This window comes from Anabrus simplex, chromosome 1 (genome assembly GCF_040414725.1).
Source record: "Anabrus simplex isolate iqAnaSimp1 chromosome 1, ASM4041472v1, whole genome shotgun sequence".
NCBI lineage: Eukaryota > Metazoa > Arthropoda > Insecta > Orthoptera > Tettigoniidae > Anabrus > Anabrus simplex.
This window is the reverse complement of record NC_090265.1, coordinates 712,255,978-712,271,419: the sequence shown is the minus strand read 5'-3', so window position 1 is coordinate 712,271,419 and position 15,442 is coordinate 712,255,978. Positions and strand designations below refer to the sequence as shown.

Genomic DNA, 15,442 nt, shown 5'->3' with positions numbered 1-15,442 from the left:
AAACAAGAGATATGGAATCTTCCACCTGGGCGACTTCCCCAAATGAAGATCAGTAGTGATTGATTGATTGATTGACTTAGGAAATCTCACATCAGGTAGATGCTTTGCGTGGTCCATTAGTGGTTAATAGGAATAAATAAATGAAATGACTACTACTACTACTACTACTACGTGGACGTGCTGCTATTGAATGGCTGGTGTTGTTTAGTGCTCCGCGTATTTGCTTAATTAAGTGGTGTTTTAAAGGCTGTGTATGGATAAAATATATTGCGATTATAAGTGGAAATGCTGGCCTTCAGAACGCGGTATTATCTCTCTTTGATGAGCTAAAGAGGCATCCCTTTTCTGACAAGGTAAATAGGTCATTTATAATCCTTTAAATGATTTAAGGTTATGTTCTCAAAGAGAAAAGAGAGTAGAGGTACTGAGAATAGCAATGTCAAATCCAAAGAGGATGAAATAGATGCAGAAGACCAGAGATACTATGTCGGATGAGGAGCTGGACGTAACTATGGAACTACAGAGTACGAAGACCACAAACCAAAGAGTAGGATTAGAAGAGATGCGACTAGAAATTGATAAGTTAGTCAAGCATAGTGAAGACTTATTAACATTAGTTAAGATGACTCCTAATACCAAAGCGGAGATAAAGAAAGGTATTAAAGAAATGGGACAAATGGCAGAAATCTTTCGTAGTCGTTCGTGGGAATGGGAACAATTTGATGTGAATGAAGATCCAAAAGCTAGGAGTGATTTGGAACAGGGCACTACATCCAGTAAGAAAATAACCCGTGATGTTGGGACACAGGCGCAATTCAGTGACAGAGTGCTAGATATAGAGCAGACCCTCTTGGAAGCTACATGCCTGGACGAGTTTGCGAAGCTATTGGATAAGGAATGGCCTGACTGTGTTTACAGTAACACGCGCGTCATCTCTGGAAATATATGGAAATTGACTGATTGGGATATATCAATGATTGTAAATCCCAAACATCTTACAGAGGAGGATGGAATTATGAGAAGCATGAAGAATATGCATACCGCCCCTCTGACTTGCTGAACTCTAGTCTGGAGGAAGGTAAGGCGGAATTCCTGCGCACTGTTACGCAAACCTACACGAATCGAGGAGGAGAGCGGGAGAAGCTGCGATATGTGTATGTAATACCATATTCATTTAATCAGGATGGAGTAAATGACCTGCAGAACCTGTATTCATGTCTCACCCACTGGAGAGAGATAATTGAGACTCATGCAAGAAAGAAGGTGCTGATAACTATCCAGGATACCCTTGATCGGAATTATATAAGGAAAATCTTGGAATGGATGTTTCGTAAGAGTGATATTGAAATAGGACGCTTAGAATCGGGTAAAACACAGGTAAAACAGGCTGTTTCTGTGGGATTAACATCTAAAAAGAAATCCTTTAATGATAATACTCAGGAAACAGTTATGTGCAAAGCTGCGGGCAAAACGTACGCCGAATTACTTAAAACAGTAAAGGAAGGAGTAAACATAGAAAAAATTGGCGTCAAAATAAAACGAATAAGGAAAACAGCAAAGGATGACCTTATACTTACTGTAGAAGGCAAAGGAAAGGCTGACGTATTACAACGTGGGATAACTATAAACGTCAAGGAAATAGAGGTTTCAACAAAAAGGAAGGAGGCAACAATTCTAATGTACGGTATGGATCAGGATTTAAATGAAAATTATCTTAGAGCAGCACTCTCCTTAGAAGCTGCTGTTGAAGAATCTCAGATCGATATTACGTCCGTAAGACCGGGGAGGTTCGGAAATCTGAATGCTACGGTAATCTTGCCAACGGAACCATCGAAAATACTGTTAAAGAAAAAGAAAATAAATGTGGGATGGGCAACCTGTATGGTGAAGGAAAGAGTCACAGTTGCAAGGTGTTTTAAATGTCCTGGATTTGGATATAAAGCGCCACGCTGCAACGTTAAGGATGATCGGTCACGGAGCTGTCTAAAATGTGGACAAGAAGGCCATTTGGAGAAGGATTGTGGGAACATTTCGTTTTGCACCATGTGCCAAGTGGAGGGCAACCGCTCAGATCAAATGAAATGCCCTACTTACAGGAAGCTAATATTAGAGGCAAGGAAGTTGAATTTAAACGACCAGGCGAATCTCATGAGGAAATCCGACAGTCATGACATCATGTATGCGACAGCCTTGCAAAGAAAGTAGACTTAGTGCTTGTTAGCGAGCCAAACAGAAGGCGAGTAGCTGAAGGTGGTTGGTTCACGGACAAAAGATGTGATGTAGCTGCATATTTTTTAAATGATAAATTGGAGGTGCTACGTATAAGGGCAGAAGAAGGATATTTGTGTATTCAACTTCAGCAATATCAGATCTATTGTTGTTATATCTCTCCCAACATCCCTTTAGAAATTTTCAAAGCTGAAGTAGATGCAATAGTTCAGGACTGCATGGCGTCAGGTATTGAATCTATCATTCTCGGAGACCTAAATGTCAAGTCGCCTCTGTAGGGGGCTCCAACTGAAGATCGTAGGGGAGAATATTGTGCAGAATGGATAGCGACCCTAGACTTGGTGGTTCATAACACTGGAATCTTACCAACTTTTTCTAGAGGGAACTCAGAGTCTTTCATAGACGACACCTGCTCAACGCAGGGTATAGCATCATTCATTGTTGACTGGGAAGTTATGGAAGATGAATCTCTCAGCGACCATCGTTTTATTTACTTTCAAGTTAAGGGATCGAAGAAGCTTAATGATATCACGAAAACGGCGTGGAACTATAATTGGGAAACTTTAAGATTACAATCGAGTGGATGTCACAAACTGTAGATACAGTGCAACATACTCTAAAACATGTAACTGCTGTTCTTAAAGATGCTTGTAGGACCAGCCGATTGAGGGGATCAACAAAATATAAAACACGAGTCCCTTACTGGTGGAACAATGAAATAGACATGCAAAGGAAAGATTGCAATCGCAAGAGACGAATTCTTACAAGATCTAGGAAAAAATCAGCCAGGTCAACTTAATACAATTAGAACCTCACTATAAGGCATCTAAGAGGCAACTAATGAAGCTAATAAAGGATTCTAAGAGAAATCTCCGGCAAAAGCTATGCGAAGATCTAGACAGTGATATCTGGGGGCGGGATATAAGATAGTGACCGGTCGAATAATCAACAGTGTACCAGTTCAGCTCCCAGCTGATAGAAGGAAAGCCATAGCAATGGAGTTGTTCCCTTGTACTAATGACAGACTTGAAACGGAATCAGATTTTTGTGTTGCAGTACCGTTTACTGTGGTTGAGTTACAAGAGGTAGCACGCAATATGAAGACTGGTAAGGTACCAGGTGTAGATGGAATCCCACCAGAAGCCATCAAGTATGCAGTTGAGGTGGCACCTGGTTGGATCTTATCAGTCTTCAATGATTTATTAAAAAAGCGTGAATTACCCGATGAGTGGAAAGTAGCCAGACTAGTGCTGTTATTGAAGGCAGGGAAACTATCATTAGATCCATCAGCGTACAGGCCACTTTGCTTATTAAACACCTTGAGCAAACTTTACGAAGGATTGATTAAAACTAGACTAGAGAAAGAACTTGAACAACAGGGAGGACTTTCTTCGAACCAGTTTGGATTTAGAAAGGGTAGAACCACAACCCAAGCTATTGAGAGGGTGATTCAAATACAGGCAGAAAGCAGTGAGAAATGGGCTGCCTTGATAATGCTAGATGTCGAAAATGCTTTTAACACTGCTTCTAGGAGCATTATTTTGAGAGAACTTCGTAGGATGAACATTTCTCGGTATCTACAACAAATAATCGTTAAGTACTTCAAAGGACGAAGAATACGATTTCATGAGTTAGAAGACCTTGAAATGAGTGCTGGCGTTCCACAGGGATCTGTCCTAGGACCCACCTTGTGGAACATTCTATATGATAGTGTCTTACGCCTGCAGCTGACAAAAGGGACAACATCTATTGGTTATGCAGATGACCTTGCAATAGTGGTAATAGCAGAGAATGTAGAAGAACTGACCTTTCGAGTAAATGAATCACTGAGACGAGTTAACCTTTGGATGGTAAATAATAAGTTGAGATTGGTTCCACATAAGACTGAGGCTGTAATTTTGAAAGGTTCCAGGAATTGGAAAAATGTCCGTTTCTTATTAAATGATACAGTGATTATCCCAGGAAAGTCTGTACGATACCTTGGGGTTCTTATTGACAGGAATTGCACATTTGGTGCACATGTGCCAAAAGGCAGAGAAGAAGGCATCGGCATTAGCCAGACTTATGCCTAACATCGGGGGACCCAGAACAGTTAAGAGACAGATTATGTGCTCTGCAGTATATTCCATTTTACTTTATGCTGCACCTATCTGGCACAATGCACTCAGGAGGAAGATTCACCGAAGAGCTATGGAAAGAGTACAGAGGAAAATGCTGCTCAGAGTTACCTGTGCATATCGAACTGTTTCGACAGCAGCTTTACAAGTTGTAGCTGCCAGTATTCCCATTGACCTCCTTGTTGTAGAGAGAAAATTTTCGCATGAAAGGGGTGCGACTATATCTGCTGAAGAAAAGAAAGCCTCGAGGAACCAACTCTTACTAGACTGGCAAGACCGATGGGATGGCACAACCGATGTTGGCCAATGGACAAAAAAGCTAATACCCAACATAGGAGACTGGCTTAAATGTAGACATCGGCAGGTAGATTACTATCTGTCGCAGATCCTGACAGGACATGGAAGATTCGGCGTATACACCATGAAGATGGGAAAGACGCAGGGAGATGGTTGTCGGTACTGTTCTGAAAGGGATACAGTAGAACACTCTTTTTTCTACTGTGTTCGATGGGATGAAGAACGAAGGAAAGCCTGCCAACAACTTGGCCGACGACTCACGCCAGGGAATCTGGTTCAGATTATGTTAGAGAGCTCGTTTTCCTGGAACACACTAAAGGCAATGGCGACAAGCATTATGGGGATGAAGGAAAAAGAAGAGAAAGGAAGAACTTAATAATATACATCACTCCATTCTACCAATGGCCGTAGCCGTGTTGAAACACCGGATCCCGTGAGATCTCCGAAGTTAAGCAACATTGGGCGTGGTCGGGATTTGGATGGGTTGCCACGCGCTGTTGGTGGGGGTAAGGGAATGGTGGAGCGGAAAGGAACTGGCCACCCAGCCGCACGTAAACTCCGGTTCAGGAACACCTCTGCGGAGGATTGGACCTGCCTTCGGGCAGAATATCCCTTACCTACTCCATTCTGATGTCATGCCGACAAGCAGTTCCAGAATGGGCTGAGTGAAGAGGGCAGGGGTTTTTAGTTGGTGGAAATCCAACTCCCACACAGAGTGGTGTCTTTAAAAGATTTTCCCCTGCCACAACCAAAAAAACCTACTACTACTACTACTACGTATTATTGTTCACGTATTATTGTGTTCCTGATAATATTAACTATTTGATTAAAATATCTTGAAATAAAGTTCTTCGCTGAATTCTGGTATGTTGCAGTTATCTTATGGACTAGAGTACTTGCTGTATTGGCAATAGTCCGTACATTTAAGTTTTGTATTGAATATAATGTTCTGTCAAAATTTCCCAGGAATGTTTAATTTTTGGTTATTTTCGGGTTTAAAGGGATCGAAATTGAGTTATTTCAAGGAGGCAGATTCGTCAAGGAGCATCAAGGAGTGTTAAACATGTTATCGTCGTAGCCTTGTGTTTGTTTGGCAGTTCGGTTGCGCTATCGATTCGGTAGAAAAGTGTGGGAATAATAATAAGCAGTGCTTTTCGGTATTTGCATATGAAATTGCCGATTGTCTGACGAGTATCTTTTTTTTTTTTTCTTTCACAATTGGTACTTTTGATTCACCTTGATTATGTGTTGAAGATTCTACTATGGCATCAGCTTTGGAACAATTTGTTAATAATGTGCGCACACTATCTGCTCAAGGTAAGTATTGAAAGTTGTGGATGTTGTAGGTTAGTTGTGGAGAGAGACAGACCTTTTTGGGCAACTTTAGGACGTTGCGGAGTGTTCGTTCGGGAGAGACTTGCATTGTGTGGATTATTGTAGGTTTTTATTTATAGGTTAGGTTGCAACTGTGTGAATTGTGGGTAATACCCTCAAGGTAGACTCGTGGTTATTCTTCATAAACCATTTGGGTTATTTTTCTCTCTATCTAACCAGAAATAGCATTTAAACGTGATCGTGTTCAGCTGGTGAAGGATTAACTTCAGTTTATGGTGGTACTGGAAGGTTTATGCCATTCCTTAATTTTTGGGTCTAATCCCCCTGTGGGTAGAGGTAGTAGAACACATCCATAAGACAGCCCGCTTGTCGTTGGAGGTGACTTAAGAGAGTGACCCCTAGGATCTTTCAAGCATGGATTGATGATCACTATGCTTCTAGTGATGTGTAGAGTTTGAATAAGCCCCCTGCACCTTAAATTACATTGTAGTGAAATCTGGCCTTGTGTTACTCGTAGGGCAGATGTGGTTATTATGAATGCTAGGGACATACTAATCTGCCCAAAGAGGTAGGGCCTATATTTAGTTTTATTACCTAATATCGTTAATCATGCATCATCATCTATACTTTCTGCTCCTACTACCATAGCAATTGGTTTAAATTTTATGCAGTATGACATGACTGCAAGAAACTAACAGAGATAGATTTTTGTTACCAAGCACCCTGACCCGTCAGACCAATAATTTTTTTTGTCTCTAACCAGATTGTGTACAGACCAATAATGAAAAGCTGTAGTCCCATTTAAAAAAAATTATATTCTTCATGCGCCCCTATGTCTTTGTGTTTCCCACATGATCATAATGACCATGTGTGCGCGGTTATGCAGTTAACAGTTTGTTGCAAGTAATCTCATGTTACCTCTGGAGGTGGAGCACCTGCAGACTAGGAACAAAAGGTAATCCTGCTATAGCAAGATGCCTGCACTGCAGGTGTTACATCTAGCATATAGTCTGTGCGGGTCTGGTAATACTTGAACTGGTTCGGATGTTGGAATCGTACAAGAATAATGTTTTACAATGCCTGAAGTACCAGAGAGGAGAGATCCTTCTGCAGTGTTTGCTAGGGACCCATCAACATGCCCCAAAGTGTGTTCTTTTATATAGAAGAATTAAAACCAAACAGACTGAAAATATAAAATGCAGACATTTTCTTTGTTCCTATCGGGTTGCTGTGATGGAAGCGGTGTTGATATTGCCTACACTAGAGCTTGCATGACATGGGGCCACATTGTTGAAATTGGGTGAAAATAAATAGGCACCAATTCACATTTAATTGTCCAGACCAATCTCTGTCATAAAACAGGCAACTTTCCCTTCAAGTGACTCTTTTCTATGGCTGCGGTGCATGCTGTTTGCATGGCAGGAAAAATAAAGTCATTTAGTAGCTCTAACCTGTCTTTCATTTTTGTCACAGACCAATCTCTGTCACAAAACACTGGTCTCTTCGGCGCCATACTCCCTTCAAAATGGTCTTTTCTATGGCCGCAACGCATACTATCTATGGCTAGAATAAAAGGCATTTTGTAGCTCTTACCTATCTTTTGTCTTTGTCATTCATCTTTTGTGTTATATAGTAGCTATGCTTAATGCCGTTTCAGTGCTTTATGAGAATAAAAGGCATTTTGTAGTTCTTACCCATCTTTTGTCTTTGTCATTCATCTTTGGTGTTATGTAGTAGCTGTGTATAATGCCCTTTCAGTGTTTTATGAAATCGTCTGAGCCATCGCCATGTTGGATCTCTAACCTGGATTTCACAAATCGTCAACCAAAGTTTTACCGGAGGTCTTATTCAAACTGTACCTTCACACTGTTTTGAGTTACTAGTGTCAGGCTCCTCATTATCTTTTTATCTGACCTCCCTAGTCAACTCATGTTCTCTTCTGACTCTGATGGTATTAGTGTAGGTTTACGTAGCCTGTGGAATCATCAACGCCCTTTATTTACTGAACCTTCTTCTTGAAAGGATTAGATCTTTTTCATTTTACTCTGATTAGTGTTAAGAGGGAATGGTTATCCAGTTGTGGTTAAAACAATAATCACCACCACCATCTTAGGGTAAAAATCCAATGAATTCTAGTGGCAAGTTCCCTTATTTTAGTTTTCCTGAGGTCCTTACACATTCAGGGAAGGAAAATTCTGTGATAATATGTTTGGTAACTTGTACACCTTTTACATACTGTCATGCTATTCTGCTGTTTATATCTTACATGCTCATATTTAATCTGTAGATGATCATGAAGACCCTAACCATTATCATTTAGGAAAACAAGTGCTATCAGTCTTACTGCATTATTCCCTGAAATAGTCCTCTGTGTTTCTTGTTATTCCTCCCTATGTATGTGGTGCTGTGCGTCATCAAGCATCAATGTTACACCATAGTTTTTCCCACTCTTCCGTCACTCCGCTGTTTTCCATCCAGGATGTTGAGGGCAATGGTTTTACATGGCTGCCAATATACAGTAGTGTACACTAACTATATATGGACAAAGGTTACTGTTAGTTGTAAGACCCCCAGGGCAGCCCGGGCACGCTAATGACCCCTGTTCTGTGCTTGTTAGTGTCAGTGCTATTTGCTGCTGGAGAAGAACTACGTTGACAACTCCTTAACTTGTGCAAATCAAACTTGATGGCCATTGTAATGTTATCTAGGATTTTGTATTGAAGATAGTATTGTAGGAGGAGTGACCTCTATTATTATTATTATTATTATTATTATTATTATTATTATTATTATTATTATTATTATTATTATTATTATTATTATTATTTGCTGTACGTTGCACTGATACAGATAGGTCTTATGATGGAGTAGCCTCTTATATTCATGATGGAGTAGCCTCTTATATTCAAATAGATTCCAGAACTTAGTTGAGGTATGGTTTGTCAGTTGCATTTGAGATCATCCCTACTGAATTCACGTAAATTTTACCTTACAGTGTGTTGTTTTGGTAGGTAACTTCCGTGAGTTGTGTGAGCTGCTCAACAAGTCTACGGAAGTGCTGATGAAGAACGGCCAACACCTGGACAATGTTCTGGAGACTTTAGACTTACAACAACATTCACTGGGTGTGTTGGCAGTATTGTGCGTCAAGTTTTCCCTGCCTGTTCCAACCGCCACACCTGACCATCACGAGTTGCTTTTTGCTCAGGCACAAGAGTTCATCACAGGCTGTAATGGAGAGCAGGTCCGCTTTGCACCTGACACATGTACGTATCTGTATGCTGTTGACAATGCTATTTGTTCCTCTGGTATTTCTCTGTTTCAGATCATTCTTCTGTAATTTCTTTGATGTTATAACTAAGCTACCCAGGCCCGGTTTCTTCAACTCTGTGTTAAATTTTACTTAACAAATGTTAACTAACAATTATTATTAATTTTAAAGTATCCAGTTTCACGAACACATTTCCAACATTTGTTACAAAACGATTATTAAAGACAAATTAACACATTTCCGTAAGGTTTCTGAACGCGTTTGGCAGTGAGCATCTTTTGTTTCTTTACATAAAGCGCCCCTATTGGTGTGTTGAAATAGTATTTTGTCACACAGACATGTAGTTCACATTATTATAGGTTATGGTTAGCGGAGACCGCTGAGACGTAAACATGTCAAGTAAGAGGCAACAAAAGCATTATGATGATGAGTGCGAGACAAATGTTGTTATAGTTCTAATTTCAAATTATGCTAGAGTGCTTAAAAAATAAAATAACGGAGTGTTATCACAACATTCGATTTAGCCTATTATAGGAGTGCAATCTAAGGCCCTACATCACTGGGAAAATGTGATAATTGATATGTTTTGGATGATTTTCAGGCATTCTCTTATTGCGGGGAAAATAATGTAATGCCTTGTTAATGCTGCAATGGCAGCAGGAATTCTTTGTGGATTCTACACACTCTTTTCTTGCACTCGTAAACATAGTGGCCTATAGTTACAAGTCTCAAGCATAATATGTAACAAGTAGAGGCCAGACCCTGCAGTTAACCGATTTCACCGAGGTTCAATGTACCTGTGGGGAGACACTCAACAGTAACTCGTGTATAAGTGTTGAAGTCAATACGCTTTCGTTTTCGAAAAAATGAGGTCAGATGTCATTACACAGAATCCGCTTCGGACAAAATGGAGGTGATAGAAGACTAAAAGGCAACCTAATAACTTCTGAAAAATTGATGAATCCCCAATTCCAATGCAAGGCATATACACTTGGGAGTTACATCACAGTCAAACGGAGTGGTGGCATAGTGGTCACCGTACTTGTCTGCGAACCTCGTTGACGTGAGTTCGAGTTTCGTCGCAGCTATAATTGCTGTACAAAATAAAATTATATTTGAGGGAATGTTACTTAAAAATTGGAACAAAAATATTATGCAAATTGCAGTACACTTTATTTTCTACCTGAAATTAATATAGGCCTAAACGTTCTCAGAGTTACTGCTGGATCTCTTTCTCTCTCTCTCTCTCTCTCTGTAGGCTATATATATATATTTGAGGTAGAAAATAAAGTTCCACTGCAATTTGATGATTACTTTATTCACATTTTTACCTTCACATTCTCTGAAATAATAATTTAATTTATGCAAAAAAAAAAAAAGTATAGCTATGGCGGGACTCAAACTCTCGTCGTCATGGTTGGTAGACAAATACGATGACCACTTGGTCACTGCTCTTCTTCTCTGGGTTACAACTCTTCAAGTATATACGCGTTGCATTAGAATCAGGGGACTCATATTTTTTTTCGAAAATTATTAGGTTGCAGGCCTGACAAGTTTAAGTAAAATGTGTTCGTATTTTAGTATTCTACCACCTCCACGTGGTCCGAAGCGGATCCTGCCTCGTGACATTTGTCCTCATTTTTTTTTTTTTCCGAAAACGAAAGCTTATTGACCTTGACCATTATACACGAGTTACTGTTGAGTGTCCCCCAATAGGTACATTAAGCTCGTTGAAATCGATTGGATGCAGGGTCTGACCCCTCCTTGTAAAATCTATAAGCACCTGCTGCACTGGAGAGACTGATAAGTTTCAATCTATCAGTCTAGTACTAGTACCTTGTTCATTATGGCTTTGGTAATTAGAAATATTTCTTCTGACAACTCTAAAATACCGAGCTCGATAGCTGCAGTCGCTTAAGTGCGGCCAGTATCCAGTATTCGGGAGATAGTAGGTTCGAATCCCACTGTTGGCAGCCCTGGAAATGGTTTTCCGTGGTTTCCCATTTTAATACCAGGCAAATGCTGGGGCTGTACCTTAATTAAGGTCACGGCCGCTTCCTTCCCACTCCTAGCCCTTCCCTGTCCCATCGTCGCCATAAGACCTATCTGTGTTGGTGCGACGTAAAGCAACTAGCAAAAAACAAAAAAAACTCTAAAAAGTTGTTATATCTTAGCACGGGTCGTCCTTTGCCTTCTTCAGTTTACAAATAGTCTTCATACAGCAGTAAAGCTTCAGACTTATGTCTTCTACTTGCCTCCATTTTGAAATTTTAGTAGCTGTTAAGAGGTATAACACAGAGGTGGTGCCAGGTTAATTTAACCCTCAAACACACGCGTATGGGGTGGAATCCACCCCAGGTCATTTTATTTCCTAGCGAAATGTACAAATAACTTTTCTGTGCTCTCCCCGCTCTTGTACCTTTGTGGCTGGATCCCCGCAGAAAGAGTCATTCTTCACATAATCTATCTAAAAATCTCCAATTAATATAGTAATTCATATTTTACAGTACAATTATATGTGGGGTGGAAAGCACCCCCACGCTTGTGTCTGCGTCCTAAGATATGGCGTGTGTGCTTGAGGGTTAACACGAGTATTAAAAATTTGTTAGAGTTAACAATTCTTGACGAGATGACCATTTTGTTAAATTATGTGTTAAGTCTCTGGGGAGACGTAGGCAGAAAACATGAAAAAATCACAATTTCTTTTTATTGGTTTTCTTGAAGGTATATATCAAGGAGAATATAATCGCAAAATTTTACATTGATATTCGAACTACAAATAGCATTAAAGATTAAAGAATCATGCACTGCAGTATGACACGTCCACTACTCAGCCTCTGTGGCAGTACGAGATGTCCTCTTGCACAGTTCTGACAGTTAAACTTCTGGCACCGGGCGAGTTGGCCGTGCGTGTAGAGGCGCGCGGCTGTGAGCTTGCATCCGGGAGATAGTAGGTTCAAATCCCACTATCGGCAGCCCTGAAAATGGTTTTCCGTGGTTTCCCATTTTCACACCAGGCAAATGCTGGGGCTGTACGTTAATTAAGGCCACGGCCGCTTCCTTCCCACTCCTAGCCCTTTCCTATCCCATCGTCGCCATAAGACCTATCTTTGTCGGTGCGACGTAAAGCCCCTAGCAAAAAAAAAACTTCTGGCAACAATTTATAGAAGGCCAGATATTTTTTTCCTTCTTGACCAGGCAGTTGTAGAGCCAAGCCAGCATGATATAGAAGGCTGTGGATGACAAAGGACTTCATTCAATAATTGTGTGTGTATGTGAGTTTTATAATTGGCGTAATTCAGTGGTTTAGTGATCCCTTGGTGTAATTCAGCGCTTTAGTGATCCCTATATCTATTTACACAATGCCTAGGATTTGTAAAGTGTATAAGAAGTAATAACAATCACATATAAACAACACAAAGTCAAGAAGACATGGTGAGGTTAGGGACAGACCTGAAATTGTGAACCTGGATTCATCTGTAAGTTCTTCAAAGCAGAACGTCGGAGCAGGCCTTCTCCCAGAAGAAGAAAATGATGGAGGAAGGAGTGGGTTTAGAATTATTGATATTGTATTGTTAGCAGAAGTAATACAGAAAGCTTGCAGGTATTCTGCTTGTGGTGGGAAGGTGACTTCGATGGGTGATGAGAAGAGAGAAGGTTTAGCATGTACATTACACATTTTGTGTGAAAATTGCAACAGTGATATACCTTTGAAAACACCCAAGGCCAATAACAGAATTTATGAAGCACACATTAGGTTCGCTCATGGCCTAAGGTGTGTTGGTCTTGGTAGAAAATGGGAACTTGTTACGTGGTATTATGAACATGCCTGCTCTAACACCAAGATTCGCTGCTATGAACATGTCACTTTTGAATGCAGTGGAAGAGGTTAGAGAAGAGAGTATAAAAGTAGCAGCTAAGTAGAGGAGCAGAGCAGACAAGAAAGCAGCAGAGGATGCTAACGAAGAAGAGGAGTACGGTTATGGGCAGTATGAGGAGAGGTGTACTCTTGAAACTTTATTATGAAAAGTTTTCTTGGATTTTCTGAATTTCACAGTTTTCATACTTTAAGTACAACTATCTCAAGAACTACTTGATGTAATTTCATAAAATTTTGAACACAAGTCATCCAAGTATATATGAAGTTTGAAGTGGAGTAGAATTTTAATATGTTGAATAAGAAAAAACTTATACATTAAAATATTTTTAAAAAACTAAGAAAAAATTTCCATCAAGTGCAAAAAATTACAGAAAATCAACAAAAATATTTAGGAAAGAGTTACTGCACTGTAAAACCTCTATGCTTGTGTAGATTATTAACATATTTTGAATTTGAAATTTGAAGTCATATCTTACTCAAAATGTGTACCGAAAGACAGTGGCGTATGAAAAAATTAATACTTCAATAACTTCAGAGAAAATTATCACAGTGTTCCTTAAACATACACAGCAACTCACTAGGTCATTTTTAATGAGTGTACCGAATTTCAATTAGATTTGATGAAAATTGTGGAAGATATGTGTAATCAAACATGTGACTGTAATTCTGCCTACGTCTCCCCTTAACAGCAGAGTTAACACTTAACATTCGTTGAAGAAACCGGGCTCCAGTATAGAATTTAGAAAATTTAGAAAATACTTAACCTCTAGAGACCCAAGGCCAAATGTAGACATTTTGAAAAACATGTATTTAATGGGTTCTTAGATAATAAAATATGACAAATCTGCAAAAATAATATTGTAGGTGGGGGAGTTATCTTTTGGCCATGAGGGCCCTGGGGGTTCTGTGGGGAAAGATTTTGACATTAACTTCATTTCTTTTCTGTTCAGTTTGATCTTAAGGGGCAGAATATGACATGCCTGTAGAAGCAGTATTTTTTTGGAATATTTTGGAGAGGGGTTCTAGTTTTGTTTGGTTGTATCAGATATGATACGGAGGTCGAGTCATAAGTCATGGCAAATATTTTTTCCCTCACGAACAGGAGACAACACGGAAAATCTAAGATGTGCATTTGGAAATGTACGGTATGTACTTGCGTATGATGCCACTAGATGGTGTATGTAAACAACAGTGTGGGTCAAGCATGCCCCCAAGTTCAGTGTGTGAGTGAGAGCATCACAAAATGGAAGTCGGCAAGCGGGAGCAACGAACGTGTATTAAAATAGCAGTTCTCCACGGCAGAAATGCTCGTCCATGCCACGCAGAGCTGTGGGAAGCATTAGGTGTGCATGCCATGCCCTATAGAATAATGGTGAGGTGTGTGGAGACATTCAAACGGGGTAGAGTATCAACTGCCGATTTGCCTCGCCCAGGCCATCTAGTTTCCATGGACAAAGATCTACGGATAATGGTGATCGATCATTGTTTACATGAGGACAGGTGCTGGACACTTGGGTGATTATTTCGAAGGTCTGTAACCAGTGGAGACCTGTCCTTTGTACGTAGTCTTGTGTATTTGCTGTCTATACCATAATAAAACAATGTTTACCAATGGCCTGTGTTCTGTCACTTTCCTACGAGAATCTCCTGATGTCAGAATTTGTCTTCAGGCACTATGCATAAGTACATGCCCTATATTTCCAAATGCATATCTTAGATTTTCCCTGTTGTCTCCTGTTCGTGAGAAAAAAAAATAGTTGCCATTACTTATGACTTGACCCTCGTACATCCAGGACTATACCAAATTTTGACATTTTCACTGTGCAGCCACAAGTTGCACTAATTGTCTGAGCCTAAAAAGGATGACGTATCATGTACGATGCATAGGGTCACTATAGGTTAAGGGTTTTCATACACTGACAAAAATACATTTCAGAAAATACTCTATCTCTGCAACAGAAATGACAGATTTTCTTCAAATTTTGGCTATATGTACTTTATTGAACGTATGTATGGTGTGTGAGGGAAAGAAAAAATGATAGAGGTACACAATTTCCCATTACACAGTTTAGGAATGTGAATCATAGAAATCTTGCCTCATATAACATGCAGAAATTCTAGGGACCCACCAACTTGACCCAGAAATGTGTTTATTTCTATACCAAAATAATGGAAATTGTGCAAAATTTTCCATACATTCTGAGTGAGGAGCTGCTTCCATTGGCTTCAGTTTATTAAATGTGTCATCACTCCCAGAATTCAAAACAGAAAGATTTCTTTACCTGCCACAGACTGTCCAGAAAGTGCACTGAC

General features: G+C 39.9%; 1 protein-coding gene across 2 annotated transcripts in view; it reads left to right on the top strand.

Moving 5' to 3' along the window:
* Window positions 1-5,310: 5,310 nt before the first annotated feature.
* CSN3 (COP9 signalosome subunit 3) overlaps window positions 5,311-15,442 on the top strand; it is a 96,310-nt gene continuing 86,178 nt past the window's right edge. The window contains exons 1-2 of one of the 2 annotated variants that reach the window (XM_067136017.2): window positions 5,311-5,507; window positions 8,990-9,244. In XM_067136017.2, coding sequence (XP_066992118.2) covers window positions 9,040-9,244 — 205 coding nt within the window. In that variant the 5' untranslated portion in view covers window positions 5,311-5,507; window positions 8,990-9,039. Of the gene's footprint in view, window positions 5,508-5,531; window positions 5,961-8,989; window positions 9,245-15,442 lie in introns of those variants that run through there. The other variant, XM_067136016.2, reaches the window with a different exon arrangement.